Source organism: Dipodomys merriami, unplaced genomic scaffold (genome assembly GCF_024711535.1).
Source record: "Dipodomys merriami isolate MVZ:Mamm:240054 unplaced genomic scaffold, mDipMer1.0.p SCAF_2, whole genome shotgun sequence".
Lineage (NCBI taxonomy): Eukaryota > Metazoa > Chordata > Mammalia > Rodentia > Heteromyidae > Dipodomys > Dipodomys merriami.
This window is the reverse complement of record NW_027203381.1, coordinates 45939255-45960348: the sequence shown is the minus strand read 5'-3', so window position 1 is coordinate 45960348 and position 21094 is coordinate 45939255. Positions and strand designations below refer to the sequence as shown.

The 21094-nt window shown below is 40.5% G+C and overlaps 1 protein-coding gene across 15 annotated transcripts in view; it reads left to right on the top strand.

Moving 5' to 3' along the window:
• Window positions 1-11540, top strand: part of Epb41l3 (erythrocyte membrane protein band 4.1 like 3) — a 161943-nt gene extending 150403 nt beyond the window's left edge. For 6 of the 15 annotated variants that reach the window (XM_070029539.1, XM_070029538.1, XM_070029535.1 and 3 more), the window contains 7 exons: window positions 4641-4763; window positions 5335-5694; window positions 6952-7083; window positions 8039-8137; window positions 8553-8633; window positions 8879-8995; window positions 10409-11540. In XM_070029539.1, the coding sequence (XP_069885640.1) occupies window positions 4641-4763; window positions 5335-5694; window positions 6952-7083; window positions 8039-8137; window positions 8553-8633; window positions 8879-8989 (906 nt within the window). In that variant the 3' untranslated portion in view covers window positions 8990-8995; window positions 10409-11540. Of the gene's footprint in view, window positions 1-1953; window positions 2029-3390; window positions 4132-4640; window positions 4764-5334; window positions 5695-6951; window positions 7084-8038; window positions 8138-8552; window positions 8634-8878; window positions 8996-10408 lie in introns of all 15 variants that reach the window. The other 9 variants (XM_070029528.1, XM_070029533.1, XM_070029532.1 and 6 more) reach the window with 2 other exon arrangements.
• Window positions 11541-21094: the final 9554 nt, after the last annotated feature.

The window sequence follows — 21094 nt, the reverse complement described above, 5'->3', positions numbered from 1 at the left end:
ATAGACATACTTGAATGTAGCTGGTGCTGACATTTCCAATGACAAGACATAGATATTTTTTAAAAATTAATGTGGGAACAGCAGCATATGCTGAAAACCACTGGGCATTTTCTTAAAGCTTTTATCTTAGGAATGTTATTTAGATCAGTGATTATAATTAGAGGTCAAGTACTATTATTCTGAAAAGTATCTGCAGTTTGGACTCTTTCTCCATTCTGTGTGAAAAATTGAGAATATGATCAAAAGAGTTTTTTAATGCACATTTTAATGACCCACATTTTAACAATTGTGCATTTTTGTCTTTTCCAATAGTTTCCTCCACAATTACAGCAGGACAAGAATTTATTTCTCCTTTGAGAATAGGTTACTCATCTGACATTAGAAAGTGTCAGCAGAGAATGGTGTTGTTGAAATTTATTAGCAGGTCCTGCAGGAGAATATTCCAGATGTTCTCCTACAACCTCTTGACAAATGATTCAATATCATACTTACAGATAGATTAGTAAACAGTTTGTGCTCATAAAATTATATTGTTTAGAATAAGATCTTTTTTATGTTTTATTGTAAAAATGCTGTACAGAGGGGTTATAGTTACATGAGTAAGGTAATGAGTACATGTCCTATTGAGCATTGTATAATGATAAGATCTTTTTAAAGAGTTCCATTTTTCTAGAAACCTAGTTTTCTCAGATTAAGTTTTAGTTTAATTTTCCAAAATATCCTTTCTGCCCCTTGTCTGGTAAGATGAAGGGATTTCAACTTTTGGATCACTATTTGAGTCATGCCTATCTAATACCAAACAGAGGAATTAAAAATAGCTTAAAAATAAATGGCAATGCCAGATGCTGGTGTTTCATGCCTGTAATTCTAGCTACTCAGGGAGCTGAGATCTGAGGATTGAGATTCAAAGCCAGCCCCAGAAGTAAGTCCATAAGACTTTTATCTCCAACTAACCAGAAATAGAGCATAGTTCAAAGTGGCAAAGCCCTAGCTTTGAACAAATGAGCTCAGGGACAGTGCCTAGGCCCTGAGTTCAAGTCCTACAGCCAACATTAAATAAATAAATAAATAAATGTTTCTTAGTTCTATGTTTTAAGGAAAAATATTTGAGGTTAACTCTTAAAAATTAGTCTCTATATTACAAATGTTCAACTAAAGCTTAGTTTACTTATGGTACAAAAAAAAAAGTAGAAAGCTGAGCTCTAGTGGTTCAGGTCTATAATCCTAGCTATTCAGGAGTCTGAGATCTGAGGATCAAGGTTCAAAGCCAGCCCAAGCAGGAAAGTCATGAAACTCCTATTTCCAATTAATCAGCAAAAATCCAGAAGTAGAGGTGTGGCTCAAGTGGTAAATCATCATCCTTGAGCAGAAAAGCCATAGACGAGCACATACCCTGAGTTCAAGTCACTACTGGCAAGTGCACAAACACACACACACAAGTCAATGCAAGTACAACTGGTTTGTTCAAATTAAGGGTCATACATTAACCTGGTGGGCATTTCTCTTCCCCCACACTGGGCAGCACAGGAATTGGGGACTCCACCAAATGTTTATCAGAGGTAGCAGTGAGAGTAGATTCCTAACATACACTTTTTAATTTCCGCACATTTTGTTTCATTAGTGCTGACTTTGATGGTAACTAATACAGACACTTTAAACACCATGAAACTTTGTGTATACCTCTTTTTTATTCTGTGTTTGTAGAAATATGTTGCATGAACAACCAAGTTTCAGAAATGGTCATTACCTTCTGAATTTAACAAAGAATAGTTTGTATCCTTGCAAAGAAAAAGAAATAAATGATTGAATGTATGTGTATCTACTCATATATATATATATATATATATATATATATATATATGAAAGAGGACAGGACTCTTCCTAACTTGCCTTTTTGGAAACTCTCTACCTGTCTACCTTCTCCTCTCCAACCCAACCCCTTCTATTCAACAGACTAAAGAAGAAAGAGAAAGTTCTGAAAAAGTTATATTTTTGCAACAAGGAAGTTCTCCATTTCTTGGGTCTCAGGTAAAAAAAAAAAAATTAAAAAGGATTTCTCCAAAAAGAATTGTTCTTCAAATGTCAGTGTCTAATGAAAGTGTTGTTAGTTTTTATCTTTTAGAAATTTTCTTGTTTTAAACTAAGGTAGATTTGTTACATTGCCATAGCTTCTGGGGAAGGAATTTTCTTAGAATGTTAGTTATTGGTTCGGCATCTCTATGACTTTTATTTCTAGGTCATTCTGTCTGTAAATTACCACTGAAGCTTTATCATTGCTTATCTTGATAGAAATCTCAGTAAAACTTTTCATTGTCTGTATTCACCCAGAATGGTGCTAATTTAGATGACCTTGACTGATTTTGGAAATTCTGAACTTGTATTGGTTTTCCCACTAGCCAAGTATGCTTAAGAAAATCCAGAAAGGAGGCTCTGCAGAATCTGTGTCCACGTCTCATCAAATAATTTTCCAGAAAACTATTCCATCCACCCTAGAGGTTATTTTTTCAATTAAGATCATTTAAGTCAACTGACATGTACATCAATCTCTGTACACATTTTTCTCATAACATACATTTTGATTCAAGTATTCAGGTTATAACCAATACAAAAATAGGGAGCATACTAGATTAAAATGTGAACCAAGGCTTTCATCTGTTCCTGGGTTGCATTTCCTGTCCTCTATAACCTAGGAGATTGGTCAGCATTAAACTATCATATCCTATTAGATTTGCCCGAAGGCAAAGATTTCATAACTATCCACTGCCTTGTAACTAACACTAAAGAAAGTGGAAATGAAACTACGCAGACAGTGGACTTCTGTTATAATTAAAAATGGAATACTATACAGACCTTAAGACTCATTTATACAAGGATCCAGTAGTGTCCCACCAATGGGATTATTATTACATGGATTGGCTTCCTTAGGTCAAGAAGTACAATTTATTAACATGTGAAATGGTATTTACAGAAAGTTATAGATAGTGTTGGCAAGTAGTGAGACTATCGTACTATATTTAACATGGAAAACTATACTTTAAGTGTTCACACACCGAAATCTGAATGACTTGTACAGTGACCTCAGGAATGTTATCTAATCTGGAAATGCACATTAATCATTGTACCATAGGGCCAGTATGTTTCTTTTGAAATTCACCATCAGACCATCTTGCTATTTAAGGAAATCTGAAATTGCAAGCCTGCTTCCCAAAATGTATTCCACATGGAAGGTTGTAGTCAACTCAGATGAGAAAAGATTGCAGCCATAATTACTAGATCCAATCCCACTGCAAACCTGCATGTAGCTCTCACCCTCATTTTCTTAAAGGATTCTTATTTTAGAAGTGAGATGTCATCAGAATATCTAATTTAGCTTTTATATTTCAAATATAGGGCACAGAGGATTGGGTTATTGTAGACAGAATACCCACTGAGGTAGTTGATGGTGATTCGAAAAAGATCGTGACTTACAAGGTGGTGATGTTGAGCAGTAGAACTGGTGACAGTGCCCTCCCTGCCGAAGTGCTAAAGTCTAGTGCTATTGAAATGCATAGCTTTGATGACTTGGCCCAACAAATGCAACTGAAAGAAGAGAGCAAGCAAAAAATATACACACTTGGAAAATCCTATGACACCGTCTCTGGCAGGATTGTTACTATGACTGGGAAAGGTAAAGAGGGGGAAAGAGTTATTCAGCCCTCCACATTGGAAGCTCTGCAGAAAATGGAGAGAGGTGTGTCAGAATCAGGGAAGGTGGGCCCTGTCCTGGCAGAGTATGAAGTCCTGGAAACCCTTTCCAATGAGAAATCCAAGAGAGGCCCAGAGGCACAAAGTGCAAAGCGAAAATTGTCAGAATCCCTGGCACCCATCAAGGAAGCGGAGTCTCGGAGGCAGAGTCCTGAAGAAGATGAACTTCAGAAGACTCCAATGCTGAGCCAGGACGTATCCACTCACCTCCACACGGACAGCCAGCGATCCAGCAAGATGGAGCAGGTACAAGACAGTGAAGTCTTGAAAGTGGGACTCTTCGGTCCCCGAAGGAAGAGCCTGTCCGAGTGGAGATACTCCCAGGAACCGGCCTTCACAGTTGCTACTGCTCATTACGTCACTGAGTCGTCAGCATCCCGAGTAGTGGTAACCAGTGGCTCTCAATCAGCTTAAGATTCCAGCATGACATCTTTTGAGGCAGTACCCTTACACCCTGAACCCTTCCGTTTCTCTTGCTGCTTGGCTTTATGTTGGAAGCAGCCAACCCAGCTTTTTTGGTTGTTTTTTTTAATTTCCTAGTTAAATCAACACTGCAGTTCAAAGTCAGCATTAAAACACTTTATAATTTCCAGCTTCCCTTCCCAAGATGTGATGATGTTGCTGTAGCTTGCAATGAAAGGCGGAAAAATTGATCTGCTTAAATCAGCACCACCCTAATCCTAATAACTCTCTCTGCTTTAGCAAACAAGAGCTCATGGTCACCCTCGTTTGCTATTTTATTTACCATTCTTTTCTGTTTTCCAACTCTGTATGGTGGATTCCTCATTCCTCCTCCCTGTTTCCTCTGCCTTGATTCTAACAAGCTTTGAACGTATCTCTCGCTCCCTCTCTCTTTCTCTTGTGCTTGACTTCGCTTTGTTTCTTTGTTCTCTCAGACTAAGCAGTCTTCTGGGGAAAAGCTCATGGATGGCTCTGAAATCTTCAGTCTATTAGAGTCTGCAAGAAAGCCAACAGAATTCATAGGAGGGGTCACGTCTACTTCCCAAAGCTGGGTCCAGGTGGCCTTTTGCTCCTTACTCAGTGTTTTTCTATGTGGCCATTTGCTTTGCTTTGTGTCTTTGTGGTGGGTGGGTAGTACTTGGGTTTTGCATCTAAGAAGCTTTGCGTTCACATGTCCTCTGTGATTGTCTTTTGTACCTGTTTGCATGGTTGTCCAATGTCTTTTGTTCTATTTCAAGAATGTACCTCACATATCCATAATGGAAGCATGTCGAAAAATTTTCATAGCATTTGATACTTAGAAACGTTGGGTCTCATTCATTCATTGGGTCTAAGAAACTGGGCAGGCAAAACCACCGTGAAGGTACTAGATGCTCTGTTATGTTTTATTTGCATATTTTACTGTTTTCTCTTTCTTCTGTGGATGCTCTGATGTACCATCACAGGGTCTGGTGTGTTGGATGACCTGTATCAGAGCTTCTAACAGGAGGAATGAAAGCACGTTCATGTTTCTTATCAGTGTTTGTGTTTATAAGCACTTGCTGTTGACTTTAGGCAGCGAATGCTGTCTCTAGAGTTTTGAGGTTTATTTTGATCTTTGATTATGGACACCATAATCTTCCCACACAGAAAGTGGAAACTAAAACCGAGTCCAGTGAAATGGAGATGGAAACCACCACCTCACACCGCCAGCCCCACAGTACTGAGAAGGTGGTACAGGAAATGGTGCAGGTGGAGGAGAGACGTGTGTTGAATGTCCATGCCAGTGGGGATGCCGGGGACGTGGGAGATGCCACGTCCATGGATGCTTCCAGTATGAAAGAGAGGGAGCCTTCTCCTCAGATGGAAGGGGCCAAAGAGGAAGGAGGGGGAAGCGATAAAGCTGCCTCTGAACAGGAAGAGACAGCCACTGCTTCCCACAAGCAAGTGGAGGAGCAGGGCTCAGCAGTCCATGCTTCTGAAGTTTCAGAACCAAAGTCCCACTTGGAGGTAAGTGGTAGTTAATGTTACTGTAAGCATTAAAACTAACATAGTTGGGGGGGAGGATATGGGAAGGGATAGGAAGGGGAAACAAAGGAGGAAGCAACAATGCTTGATAAGAAATGTGCTCATTATCTTGCCCATGTAATTGTAACTCTTCTGTACGGTATTTTCATAATAAAAATTAAAAAAAAACTAACATAGTAATGCTCTGGATGTTAGGTCAGTGTAAAAGTGGAACTGAATTGAATTCTCTATTTGTTGCATGTGTGGTTGGTTTGGTTTTTGTCTTATTCCATTCTTGCATAGCATGTAGGGTTCTCATGCTGGTTTTCTGCTCTGGGTTGACATGCAAACAGATCTATTGCTTATCAATAATATAATGTTTCAGGAAGTGGTTTCTATTATTGAACTTAAAATTGGTAGTAGAGCTGAAGAATTCATGGTGAGCCAAGATACTAGAAAAGTTGATTTTCAATCACATTCAGAGGAACCAAAAACTAAGCCCACCCAAGGTCTAAGTGCCAGAACTTTATTCTTTATCACCTTGTATTCATATTGTCAAAGTGTTTGGGGATCAGGGATGATGCTTATATATTTATTCCTTTATTCTAGGTTATTAAGTAAAAAGTTTATTTATGGTTTTATTTTATTTTACACTTAGTACATGTGAGATTGAGAGTGAGGAACTTACAAACAAAACAGTTTAGTTCAAATTTCATGTAAGATGTTTTTGTTACCTAGAACATTCCATTTAAATGCAGTGGAGCTATGTACAGTGGCTCACACTGTAATCCCAGATACTTAGGATGCTGAAAACTGGAGAATCATGGTTTAAGACCAGGCAAAAGGTTTGTGAAATCTCTATCCCAATAAATTAAAAAATAACCTGGGCATGGTGGTGTGTGCCTGTTAGCTAAGTAGAAATAAAACAGAAATAACACTACTGAAATCTTAGCCTAGGCAGACTACATGACCCTATTTGAAGATTAAAGAAAAATGGGCTGTGAGTGTGGCTCATGCAACAGAGCACCTGCCTAGCAAGCACAAGATACTGAGCTCAAAAAAGAGAAATGCAGTGTAATTTAAGGCTGATCTATATTTACTTTATGCTTCATTTCTCAACTTGCCACACCATATAATGTATAAACATGTCACATTAGCCTGTACTTCTATCAAGTACTAAACTACCAAGGATTAGAAAGAAAAACAAAACTGTTTGTAGAAGCTATAATAACCCCTTGCTTACTTCTCTCATTGACACAGACTTCAACTGTGAAGATGGAAACCACGAGTTCAGGCAGCATTTCACCAGGAGGAGTAAAGCTAGACATTTCTACCAAGGAAGTGCCAGTGGTCCACACAGAAACAAAAACAATCACGTATGAATCATCCCAGGTACGACTATCTATGAAGACCTGAGTCCTGGAAGTTTACATTTGACTCTCTTTTGTGGCTTTGAATTCTGGTATAACCACACAATGTTTTGCTCAGGAGACTTGACAGGACCCCACAGGCATGCCATCTTTTGTCAAGAACAGTATGGTAATCATGATCTTACTGCCAGCTGTGGAACAGCAAGTGACTTAACCAGACTCCCAGTATCTCAAAACACAGGGAAAATTCAAAAGACTAGTTCTGTAGCCAAAGATAAAGAAAAATACTCACATTTTGAATGCGTTTATTTTTTTTTTGGGGGGGGGGTCCGGTCGAGGGGCCTGAACTCTGGGCCTGGGCGCTGTCCCTCAGCTCTTCAGCTCAAGGCTAGCGCTCTACCACTTGAGCCACAGTGCCACTTCCGGCTTTTTTCTTTTTGCTTATGTGGTGCTGAGGAATCGAACCCAGGGCCTCAGGCATGCAAGACAAGCGCTCTACCACTGAGCCACCTTCCCAGCCCCTGAATGTACTTATTTTTAAGGACCATTAGCTCTGACTTTGCTTAGTTCTTTCTCTTGGGAGCAAGTCCCATTTATGTTTGAGCTGAAGTGAGTAGGGGGAAGAGTCCAGTTTCCTGACTGCGGGGGGATGGGTTCCAGAACCCCTATGGATACCAAAATCTTTTGATGCTCAGCTTCACGTCCTTCTATGTACTTTAAGTCATCTCAGGATGACTTTCAGCACAAAACACAATGTAAATGCTATGCAGATCATTGCTATACTATATTGTTTAAGGCACAACTTCTATCCATGCCCAGACTGTTTTTCTCTGATTATTTTGATCTGTAGTTAGTTGAATCCCTAGATGTAAAGCCTGTGTATCCAGAGGGCTGAATCACTAATGCTTTAAATAACATAGCAAACTCATGAAAAGGAAATGTAAACACCTGGCTGTGGCATCTGTTTGCTTGCTAAGGTCGATTCTGGGGCTGATCTGGAGCCAGGAGTGCTAATGAGTGCACAGACCATCACATCTGAAACTACCAGTACCACCACCACCACACACATCACCAAAGTAAGTGGTAACCCTTAGCATGCTCCTTGAGAGCTCAAGAGAGAAGCTTGCTCACAACCTCTGACAAATTGCAAGCCCATAGTTACTTGCCTGCTGGGGAGCTTTCCATCTTCCATAGTTACCATGCATTTGTCTCATGTGCTACTTTCTGGGTTGGAATAGAATATTCTTTCTGCTATTCTGTGCTTAATGGCTCGCTCTGGTTTTGGACATGGAGCAGTCCTACCAGAAATACTGGTCACCAAACCCAAAGAGCTCCACTCTATCCTCCTTTCAGAATTAAACATGTTACATAACCACCAGAGACTCCTGTTTTAGATGGGACTGCACACTGTCACCATTTTCTGCCCTGACCCCTGTGGAGCATAATGGCTCCTGCTAGTGAATAGATTCCTTGCTTCTTTGTTTTCTTCAGACTGTGAAAGGAGGCATTTCAGAGACACGAATTGAGAAGCGAATCGTCATCACAGGAGATGCAGACATTGACCATGACCAGGTAAGATGTGTGAGTTGTGAATTCCCAGCAGAGAGGCGAAGACAACCCCAACGCTATTCTTCTGGTGCAGCCTGTATTCTAAAAAAAATTTCTGAATTAATGATTTTCAATTCCTCTCGTAATCACTGTTACCTCATTTGTAAATTGTGGGTATGGATTTTAGCTCATAAGTCTACATGCTGCTACTGCTCACGCATGTCCTACCTCCTCTTTGTTTTTACCCTTCTGTGATTTCCTGGGGATAGGCGCTGGCTCAGGCAATTAAAGAGGCCAAAGAGCAGCACCCTGACATGTCAGTGACCAAGGTAGTGGTCCATAAAGAGACAGAAATCACACCAGAAGATGGAGAGGATTGACTAGAGGTAAGAGGTGATGTTGATTTTGTAGGCTGGCCTAACCTGGCATGTGGCATGGGTCACTTCCTCCCATCTGTCACCTAATCCCTCCTCTCCCTTTTCCTCTGACTGGCATTGGTGGAACTGGTTACTAAGTGAAAGAAGAATCTGCTTGTGAGTACCTAGTTGTCTAGGGTTTGGAAGTTCCCTACTTGCAGCTGTTTTGCATCTATTGCCAGTTAGAGGAAAAGGGAAACGCAAGAGTCGTCGTTTGCATGGGCTCATCACGCTTCTCTTTTAATCCAGGCTTTTTTCATTTTCCAAATTTAAAATATCAAATTTGATTTCACTTGCCATGTGGCCTAATCAGAACTAAAGCAGTTTTGTTCTCAGAGGTGCAATCTGTATGTTCTTACAACTTAGGGAAATTAAATACACTGCTTTCTCCCTTTGATAACATCATCCTTTGGAAGCTTACTCAACAATGTTTGGTAACAGCTTGTTTGTGCTTTGGTTTGGAGGAGGGGTGGTTAATTTGAAGCCTAAGCACTTGCTTTCTTTTTTGGATGGCTTTATATTTCTTGTATTCCTTGGAATACTTATTCCTTGGAATATTTATGTGCTAGTATGTCTCAGGAGGAGGCAAAACATAGCTTTGGTGGTCCTGTTTTCCTCTAGAAAGTGCATGCCTTGACAGTTGCTGTGTGGCCAGCATGGTGAGCAGACCATGTTGTCTGTGTGTGCACAGTCATGCCATGGATATGACCTGCTGTGCAAGCACTCGTGGGGCCATGAGCATCCTTAGAGCACTTGGAATGCTGAATGCAACAGCAGCACTGCTATCTGCACATGTGTTTACAGGGCAGAACACTGGAGAGACTTCATAAGGAAGTGCTCTAAAGGGTTTCTGAAACATTTGGATTGATGAATAACACCTCTTAGAAAAGCATTGCTAAATTCAATCTTCAAATTTATAATCTATTTTGAAGGTGAAATACAAAGACTTTCTTCAGTGGGCTTCAGCTACTTGGTGACATTGTAATTATGTAAAAGAAACTCTGTTATACAGAGCTGGGCACTTGTGGCTCATGTAATTCTAGCTACTCAGGAGGCTGAGATTGGAGCAGGAAAGTCTGTGAGATTCTAATTTTCAGTTCACCAACAGGAAGCCAGAAATAAAGCTGTGACTCCAATGATAGAGCATTAGTCTCGAGAAAACCAAAAACCAAAAACTAAAAGACAGCACCTGGGTACAGAATGCAAGTCCCAGTTCCAGCACCAAAACAAAAATTAATTATAAGCCTTATCATGGAAACTGATTTAGGAAGGAATATGACAATATCTTGTCAAAAAATGTTCCAAGATACTTTTTTGTGGCCTTGATCTGAGCAAAGTTCTTAAGATTTCAAATGTGTAACTAATGAAATCTCTTTTCTACAGGAATAACTTAGCTTGCACATGAATCCAGTCATGCAAACCATTAGGAAAACCAGAGCCTTTATGGACTTCCCTCTTCTAACCCAACTGACTTGTATCTGTCTGTGGAAAATTCCGTTCCAGAAGAATTGACCTTGATTATTAATAAAGACACTGACAGAGAGATCTTCCCATAATAAAGCAATCTGAATCAGCATCACTAAACTGATACTGCATGAAGCAACGGTAAAATTACAAAAGAGCAGCATTTTTAATTTTCACAAAATGTCTCAGTTTTCAACTCTTACCTGCACGTTCATAACCGACAATATAAACCGTGATCTCATGTAACACATAAACAACTCACGCCTTTCATAGTTTATCATTATTAAAGTCTCCACACACAAAAAATGGCAACTTCTTAGGTGACAAATCTTTGGTTTACAGATTAAATGAAGATTACCCTAAAATGCTAGAAGCTGTCTAGGTCTGGTATCTCAAGTTTATTCCAGATTAGATGTGCCAATACCAAGTTTATTCAGTAAACAACTTGAATCTTGTACTTGTTTCACCTGGTTTTATTATTCTCATTCATATGCAGTAATGACTCTCTGACCCTCTGGAAATATTTAATGCTTATAATATTGCTTTGTGTATTTCATTTAATTTGTTATATGGTGGTACCAATTTTTAGCACATTCATGTGATTTCTTCCTTGTTGTTCGCTTTGGTCCACGTTCAATATAGAAAGCTTCTTGGAGTTTCCTAACAACCCCTAAATATGTAAATCATCACTTGTTTTGGGAAGAAAACCTATGTTTTGTTAGTTTACAAGATTATGGAATTTCACTGAAATCTTGTTGGGCTTCTATTGCTTTGTATTCTTTCTTTGTTTCTTTTTCCTTGTATTTTTTTCATTCATTTTCTTTTTTGACTTGAAGAAAAGGTGTTTTAGTTCCAAATCTGGTCCATATTTACAATCTAGTTCAGAGCCAAGCCTTAAACTGTACAGAATTTCCACTGTAATTAAAACTATTTGTGTTTAGTTATAAATAGCCTTTGAAAAGATATATTCTCCATTCCCTGTCAGCCACATCACAGCCCATGGTGAATGATGTTACTGCATAGCAAAATAAAAATGGCAAATGCATTGAAAGCTCTCATTTTTCACGTTGAATAATTTCAGTGGTTTGTCCTTAACTTAAAGTTAATATTTGCATGGTGTCAAAAGCCTCAGTCCATCTGCCTTGAAGAAATATCCTTTCTGTGCTGATAAAGAATAACATACAGCTCGGTGCTGATGGCTCACACCAGTAATCCTAGCTACTCAAGAGGCTGAGATCAGAGGATCATGGTTTAAAGCCAGCCCAGGCAGGATAGTCCATGAGACTCTTATCTCCAATTAACACCAAAAAGCCAGAAGTAGAGCTGTGGCTCAAGTAGTAGAGCATTAGCCTTGAACAAAAGAGCTCAGGGAGGGCTGGGAAGGTGGCTCAGTGGTAGAACACTTGCCTTGCATACATGAGGCCCTGGGTTTGATTCCTCAGCACCACATAAGCAGAAAAAAAAGCCGGAAGTGGCTCTGTGGCTCAAGTGGTAGACAGCTAGCCTTGAGCTGAAGAGCTGAGGGACAGCGCCCAGGCCCAGAGTTCAGGCCCACGACCAGACCCAAAAAAGAAAAACTCAGGGACAGTGCCACCACCCTGAGTTCAAGCCCCAGGATAGATACACACACACACACACACACACACACACACACACACACACACACACACACACACACACACAGAATAGTACATACGGGGTATAGTGGTGTCTGGACCATTGGAGAGATTAGAGATGGACCATTGGAAAGGTTAAAGATGATAGCAAAATACATTTATAATCTAGTTGCATACAATGGCTTCTACTAAAGACATTGCAGAATTTTATTTTCAAATTTCCACTTTTACTACAAAGGGATTGTGCTTCTGATGCTTTCAGTCTACCAAGGAGTTACCTATCATTCTGACACAAATGAAAGGGTGTAGGTACCAGGCCACAGTAACCTGTTGTAATAGCTCTGCCACTCATGCAATGGTCTTTTCAGGACAAGGTGGAAGTAGGGCTGACATTGCTTGGTTACTGCCTGTGGAGGTACTGCCTGCATTGCTGGCCCTTCTCACGTGTTACCCTTTAAATAACTTTCAGACTTAAACAACAACAACAAAAAACTTTGAGAAAACTATCAAGTTTGACTTAAGTAAAATTTCTGTAATTTTACTGCAGAAGAGTGTCAGCTTATCCATAAGTATTGTTAATTGTATATACTTTTAGTGCCGGGCTTGGACCTCGGGTCTGGGTGCTGTCTTTATGCTGTGCACCTTTATGCTGGTTCACTGGAGATGAGTTTCACAGACTTTCCTGCCCAGACTGGCTTCAAATCATGATCCTCAGATCTTAGTCTCCCAACTACTCATGATTATAGGAGTAAGGCACCTAGCTATTTTTACTATATTTATAGACAGATAAAAATTTAAATTACTTCGTACATGAAAGGGTGTCCCAAGAGTGCTACACTCAGATCTGCTTCAGCTCTGTCTATCCAGATGTTCAAACAAGAGCTTATGTTTTCAAGTTTCTCTATCCTTTGCAATAAGTGCATTTTTATTTTTATAAAGCTATATGCTACCGATGATTTCTATATTTTCAACTTCCTTTCCTTCTCTATGACGTGCCTTAGAATTCTTCCCGTCTCTACCCACAGCTCAATGAGTGCACCCAAAGCCACTCCCACATATTTGGGTATTTGTGACAGCAGTGCCCCCTTTCTAACACCAAAATCTGTTTTTGTTATTGTTGGGTGATAAGTTAGTACAAAACTAGCAGCTGAGAACAAACCATGTTTTCTCTCATGGTTTCTGTGAGGCTGAATTCTTGACATGGTTCTGCCAAGGTCCTTGTTAAAGGACTGTCGTCAAGATGTCAGCTGGGGTCTCATCTGGAGGCTTAGCTGGAAAAGGCCACCTAGCCAAGCTCCTTCAGGAGGACATACTAGCAAGCTCTTTAGGTGGTTGGCATAGTTAATTTCCTTTTGGCTGTGGGTCTCTCCATGCCCTGCTGCTCCAAAGCTAGCAAAGACAGGGAACTCTAGCTGTGTGTTCTGGCAAGACAGTGTGTCATATGACATGACCTACTCAAGGACCTGACTTCCCATCACTGTTGGCAATTCTGTTGGTCAGGGCTCTTTCCTACAGCCCCAACAGTTGTAACATTTAGATTTCCTAACATTCGCTAATGCTTTTAAAGCTGTATCTCACTAATGTGAAAACTGGGCTTATATTTGTTAGACACAATCTCAGATTGCTTTGTTTAGGTATTGATACCTGCACAAATATTGCTTTTTTCACAGACTCGAGGATTTCACTTCAGATAGCTATTTGCCTCACAGAATAGAAATGCAGTCTTCACAGTTTACTCTAGCATGTAGATTCAGGATAGTAAGAAAATGTATACTTCTTTTGAATAGGCAGAAATATATAATGCGAAGCTTAAGACAGTGGAATCCAGGCTCCTGATAACCTATGGTTTCGTGCTAATCCCACAAAAACTTGCAGAGACATTGGTAATGGTGTTACCAAGCCTGAGGAACATCTTCATACCTTTCTTTGAACACAGAGTAAAACTGCTTCCAGTGTATAGCTGTTCTTCCTGTGGAGCTGCATTGGCACATCCTGCTCCCTTCTTAGCACAGGGATGAATGGACAGAACTGTAGTCATGCACAGCACTGACTGCTCCAGCCAGAGAAGTGAGGGCCATGTTAGTGATAGTTTCCTGTTCCCTTCTTAAGTGGATTCCTTTAGAACTTCACAGAGCTGCCTCCCGTCCATCCAACCTCCACGAGTTTCACCCTGCACCTTGTAGGATTGCTTCACCCATTTTAAACACTGATTTCTGTCCATTTCCTTCATTATAGCAGCTTCTAAGCACACCTATTATTCTAGCACTTAAGTCAGTTGCAACGCTGTTTTCTTTTTTTTCTTTTTTCTTTTTTTTGGGGGGTCCAGTCGTGGGGCCTGAACTCTGGGCCTGGGCCCTGTCCCTCAGCTCTTCAGCTCAAGGCTAGTGCTCTACCACTTGAGCCACAGCGCCACTTCCGACTTTTTTCTTTTTTGTTTATGTGGTGCTGAGGAATCAAACCCAGGGCCTCAGGCATGCAAGGCAAGCGCTTTACCACTGAGCCACCTTCCCAGCCCCAACCCTGTTTTCTTTTTAATCAACAGAGTCTAGAGCTTGAATCCAAAATTGTTGATAACCATCCAACTTAAACATACCTTCCATTATTTTCTCACCTTCCTCAAACATTAACCCTATAAGAAATGGTGGCCTCGGATCCCTAGAGGTGGCCTTGTAGTTTAATGTCATTTACTCTTGAAGGAAAACTGGATGTTTCATAGTTTTTAAAATACATTTTTGAGGCAAGCCACTGACATCTAAAATTGCGTTTCCAGAAATGACATTTTATATTGACAAAAATATTTCATCAGAGCTTTCTAACTCTGAGGAAGGATGATGAAGGAACTAAGGGTCTTCCAGATGTGTGGTTATTAACACACACATGTGCACCCACATGCACACACTGTGCTCCAGAAATGGAGCACTCAAGGGCTATGATGTGTCCAACTTAAGCTACCATCCATTAATGCCTGTCTTCCACATCTTCCACCTGCTTTTCCCCATGTTTAATATCACTGTAACAAAATGGCAAGTAAACAATATATATTTGGGGGTTCTTTGTGGTGATACTGGCGCTTGAACTCCAGAGCTTTGAGTTAGTAGGCAACTACCAATCCTTACTTGGTAGGCCAGTGCTTAAACACTTGAACCCACTTCCCTAAGTCTTTTTGACTCAGAGTGGGGTTTTTTTGTTTTGTTTTGTTTCAGTTGTGAGGCCTGAATTCTGGGGCTGGGCGCTGTCCCTCAGTTCTTAAACTCAAGGCTAGAGCTCTACCACTTGAGCCACAGCGCTACTTCCAGCTTTTTCTGTTTATGAGGTGCTGAGGAATTGAACCCAGGTCCTCATGCAAGCAAGGCAAGCACTCTACCACTGAGCCACCTTCCCAGCTCCAATGTGTTTTTGTTTTTATATTTGTTTTGTCACCTAGGGACTTTAGAAAACTTTGACTAGGCAGGCCTCAAACTGCAAACCTTTTACCCCTACTTCCTGAGTCACTGAGATTACAGGCATGTACCACCATACCCAGTGAGGGTTTTTTTTTTTTTTTTTTTTTTTGGCTTATGGGTTCAAAGGTTTCAGTCCATGGTCAGCTGGCTCCATTCCTATGGACAGACCATCATGACAGCAGGAGTACTCAGCACAGGAGGCTGCTCCCCTCAAGGCAGCCAGAGATGAGAGAGCCAAAAAGATCAGGACAGGGACAGGATAGGCTCTTCAAAGGCACTTCCCCCAGTGACCTACTTCCCCCTGTTTCCACCACCTCCCTTTATCAATGCTTGGACTCATTCAGGAGGTCAGAGTTCCTTATCCAATCACATCCCTAAATTCCATCTCTGAAGATTGAGCTGGGACAAAGCAACATAAGAGTCTTTGGGGACATTTCAAGTCCAAACTATAATGAGTACAAAGGGACTTCTATCTTGAGAACAACTGGAACAGACACCAAAGGACTTCTAACTTAAAAGCAAGGTTAGGTTTACAAATAAACATTACATAGAAGTACTATTCTAATAGGTATCCTATTTATCCTGCTATACAAAAACAAAACCTGGGAGACTTCCAAACACTTCTCTCTAACACAAGTTCCCCAGCCTGCCAATGACACATCTAGCTGTGTCGCTGTTCCTTCACTATTCCACTACTATTTTGACTGGTGTTTCCATATTCCAGCCCAGAGGTTCCATGTATTCTGTAGCTTACAGTCTCTTATGCTATTAAATCAATCTCTCCAATCCTTAGAGCATGGGTTTTGCTTTCCATTGCTCTTATTTTTGCCAGTATTAGGAATTGAACTCAGGACTTGCCTAGCAAGTGCCCAATCACTTGAGCCACACCGCAGCCCTTCTTACTTCCTGATTGATAGAATCTCATGCTTTGCCTATGCCAGACTCAGATTTCAATCCTGCTACCTTCAATCCTCCTGAGTAGCTAAGATTACAGGTATGTATCACTATAACTGGTTTTTCCCATTACTCTTAAGTATGATGCCTGAATTTTTCATGAGAATTTACATGGGTTAGCTCCTGTCCACCTGCTTTTCTAGCCACATTTCTGACAATGTATCACTCACTCCCGGATCACTGCCTCTTACCCAGCCCTGTGTAACTCCTAGGACTGTCCTCAGCCTTTTACTCAGCCCCTAATTTCTCTTTAGATCTAAGCCCAAATGCTCCTTTTCTGACTTTACCCATTACTTTCCCAACTGCATGCTCTCAAACATTTTTCTTCCACCTTCCTTTATTTGTGTGTGTGTGTGTGAGAGAGAGAGAGAGAGAGAGAGAGAGAGAGAGAGAGAGAGAGAGTAGTCCAGGCAGCCTCAGACTTGTGATCCTCCTGCTTTCTCTCTTCAAATGCTACAATCACAAGGATGCAACACTGCCTAGCTTAAAACATGATCTTCCCAACTCTTTGAATGGATCTCTGGAATGTTATGAGTTTTTCAGACTGTGGTCACTTCCAGGCATACACAGTATCTGCTTCCTAGAGTGATAGTCAATATTTGCATGATATTTAGATGAAGGTTCATTTGCTAAGATAAATTTGAAACTCTTTGCAAATTTACTCTGAAGCCCAGAAATGCTTCAGAGCTAGTGAAGGATGTTAAATAGGAAGAGTGGAAGAGTAAAATAGGAAACATGGATGTAAAATGGGAAGAGTGGCTCCCAACAGAAACACTAGCTTCCTATTTTAGATGCCTTGTCAGCTGCAGAACCAGTATCACTGAGTCACTTACTGCCCTAAATGGGAGGCAGATGATCTTCCTGAGAATCTGTCATTAGATCTGGCAAGTTGGTTTTAAGGGACCATTACACATCTGCTGTCCAGCAGTCACGTGACCTTCAGGTTTGGGTCTCATTATCATTGTTCTCAAAATCCCATGTGTATTTGAAAGTTGTCTTGGAAGGTGTCTGTCCTGTGAAGCGAGCCCAGTTATAAGCCTGGGTTCACTATTTATAGAGGTGGTAACTGCTCTTTCTCAATGTCAGTCCTCCTATCCATTCATGGTCTCTAGATTCTGCCTACCCACCAGCACTAGATTACTTTTCAGCCTTTTAGGTTGCTCAGTTTTAAGATCAGTAAAAGCACCATCATGAGAAGGACACTTGATGGCTCATTCCTGCAATCTGAGCTACTCAGGAGGCTGGGGTCTGAGGATCACCGTTCCAAGGCCACCCAGGAAGAGACGTTTGTGAGATTCTTATCTCCAGTTAACCAGCAGCAAGCCAGAAGTAGAGCTGTGGCTGAAATGATAACATTCCATTTATGAATGAAGAAGCTAAGCAAGAACAAGAAGCCCTGAATTCAAGTCCCAGCACCAGCACACACACACACACACACACACACTCACACACACACACCACCACCACCACCACCATATTGCACAATGAAAAAAGACTTCAATGCTATCTACTCAGTCATTGCCTAATTTGTGTGTGTGTGTTGGGGGGGGGGGAGGGTCTGTGTGTCTATGTCTGTGTGTCTGTGTATACTGTATACTGGTCCTAAAGCTTGAACCACAATAGCCAAGAGATAGACACCACAAAACTGTCCATCAACAGATGGGTAATGTGATGTACACATATAATGGAGTATTATCCAGCCATAAAATGATAGATTCTAATTTATGCTATACCCTGGAGGACTCTTCACATTATGCTAAGTGAAATAAGACAGGCATAACATGAAAAACTATCTGATTCCACCTATATAAGGTATTAAAACACTTAAATTCATAGAGACGGAAATCAAAATTGTGGTTTCCAGGAGCACATAGAAGAAGGGATGGAGTTACTACATAAAGGCAGTCCAGTCTCTCCTGGATGTAATTGAAAAGTTTAGAAAACTCGTGAGGGCTGGGAAGGTGGCTCAGTGGTAGAGCGCTTGCCTTGCATGCCTGAGGCCCTGGGTTCGATTCCTCAGCACCACATAAGCAAAAAGAAAAAAGCCAGAAGTGGTGCTGTGGCTCAAGTGGTAGAGCGCTAGCCTTGAGCTGAAGAGCTGAGGGACAGCGCCCAGGCCCAGAGTTCAGGCACCACGACCCCCCCAAAAAAAAGAAAAAGAAGACTCATAGTGAGCTCACAAAATTGTGAGTGTACTTAATGGAATTGACATTCACACCTAAAAATAGCAAACTATGCTATACTATATTTTCACACACACACACACACACACACACACACACACACACACACAGAGTTGAAGACTAGATACCAGTGATTCATGCATGTAATCCTGGCTAATCAGGAGGCTGAAATGTGAAGATAATGGTTCAAAGTCAGCCAAGACAAAAAAAGTCCTTGACATACACAAAAAATCACACACACAAAAAAAAAGGTGTGTGGCTGCAGCTCAAATGACAGTGCATTAACCTTGAGCACAAAAGCTCAGGGATGGAGCCTACAGGCCCTGGGACTATCTCACACACACACACACACACACACACACACACACACACACAAATGGGGTTCCCAATAAACCTCCCCATAGTCCCCAGTGGCGAGTTTGAAGTTACCAAATACCATCACATGCTCATTGATTCCAACTACCTTTTTTAATTCCTGCCCTTTATCATGAGCAAACATCTGAGAAAAGCAATACACAATGAAGAAATACAGATTGTTTTGTATTTCTAGGAATAGAAATAAAAACTCAGCAATAGCCTGAGATTAGAGACTATACCTAGTCCTGCAAAGAAGAACATTGAGCTATGAAGGAACCTTCAGGGAACAAGTGCTTTTGCAAACTGAAACCAAATAGCAAAAGTGAGAAGTAAAGTGGGGATTTAGGGCAAAACCAAAATGGAGCATAAAATGAAAAAGATGGGGAAAAATGTGAGAAAAGACAAAAATAGACCTGTCTAGATGCAGTAGAACATTTGTAGAAATTTCCCTGTATTGGAATCATTAACAAATACCCACAGTAAGGGACCTACCCTTATCCTTCTAATTTTGTGATAGCTTCCCAAATGATATTTTAGGTGGTAAACTCTAAAAAGTTAAGGGGTATCAAACATAAAGCCAGGATGATGATTACTTCAAAATGAGGAAGGGAGCACTATCATCTGGGACAATGTTATCTCCTCAGGATGTCTCTTTTTTTATTGTTATTTTCAAGTAGTTGCCCAAAGGGGTTCAATTTAACATGTCCCTTTATGTGTAGGATGTCTATTAATCATAGTCAGCCCTTCTGTGTTCCTGTTCTTTCATCTCTATGCATCCATTTTACATCATCCCATGTATAATTTCAAAAGCCCGACTCATCTTTTCCTTTGATAGAAACAAATATGGACTTGATTAAAGAACCTTGCATTTGAGGAGCCACTCTTGATGCTAGCATGAAAGCAGCACTAACTAGATTTTTCATCTTGCACAAATAGCCACTTCACTTTTTTGGGTCTCGGTCCACTGATTTGTAAAGGGAAGTATTGGACCTGCTGATCTCCAAATGTTCTTTGAGCCTTGGGCTCTGTGATACCATAAACCAAGAATGATAATAGCAAAAGGCTAACCCAAGGCTACTAGTGATGCCAAAAATAAGGTTCAAGACCAAAAAAAGCCTTTAAGATTATGGAACTATTCACAAGGACAGTCCATTATCCCATGGGAAGATTTAATTAGAACCTAAAAATTGAATGGAGGTAGGTTTCTGGAGGGAGAGACAGAGACAGAGACAGAGAGATAGAGAGACAGACAGAGAGAGAGACAGAGACAGAGACAGAAAGACAGAGAGAGAGAGAGAGAGAGAGAGAGAGAGAGAGAGAGAATGCACACTATACACCTGCATTCATGTTACACAAACACAAAATAATCTCTCAAGTTTGTTTCTTTGGTTTGTTTGGCAGTACTAGAGACTGAACTCAGGCATTGTGCTTTACCAGACAAGTATTCTACTGCTTAGCCACTCTTTTAGTCCTTTTTGTTAAAAATGACATTTTATTTAAAATTAATATTTCATTAAAAATCTTTATGCCATATCACACAAGTTTGACTAAGTTATATTAATATAATACCTTTGAATATTCAGTTCACACATATTAACACACTGGTACCTTTTCCTAGAATTTTCTCATTTTTTGAATTTTTATTATAAAGGTGATGTACAGAGGGGGTAACAGTTATATGTCAGATTTAGTCCTTTGTGCTTTGGGGTATCTTTTTCAGACAGAATCTCACATTTTTTGCCCTATATGGCTTAGAACTACAGTTTTCATATCTCATCTCCTGAGTGGTTGAGACATCACCATGTCTGGCTTCAAATTTCTTTGAAATTAATGTAATATATTGGAAATTGGGCTGACTCTTGTATTGACAATAAGGGAGAGATTATCTGCCAAGATTCTATGTGGATTTCTAGAGCACCCATCCACTGAGGAAAGGACAGAATACTTACTGAATTCTGGTTCATTCATTCATTCTTGAGCAATACTAAGATTCAAATGATCCCTGAAGACAAGAAGTGGCCAAAAAAAGTACCTATGTTAATATAGGTGCAA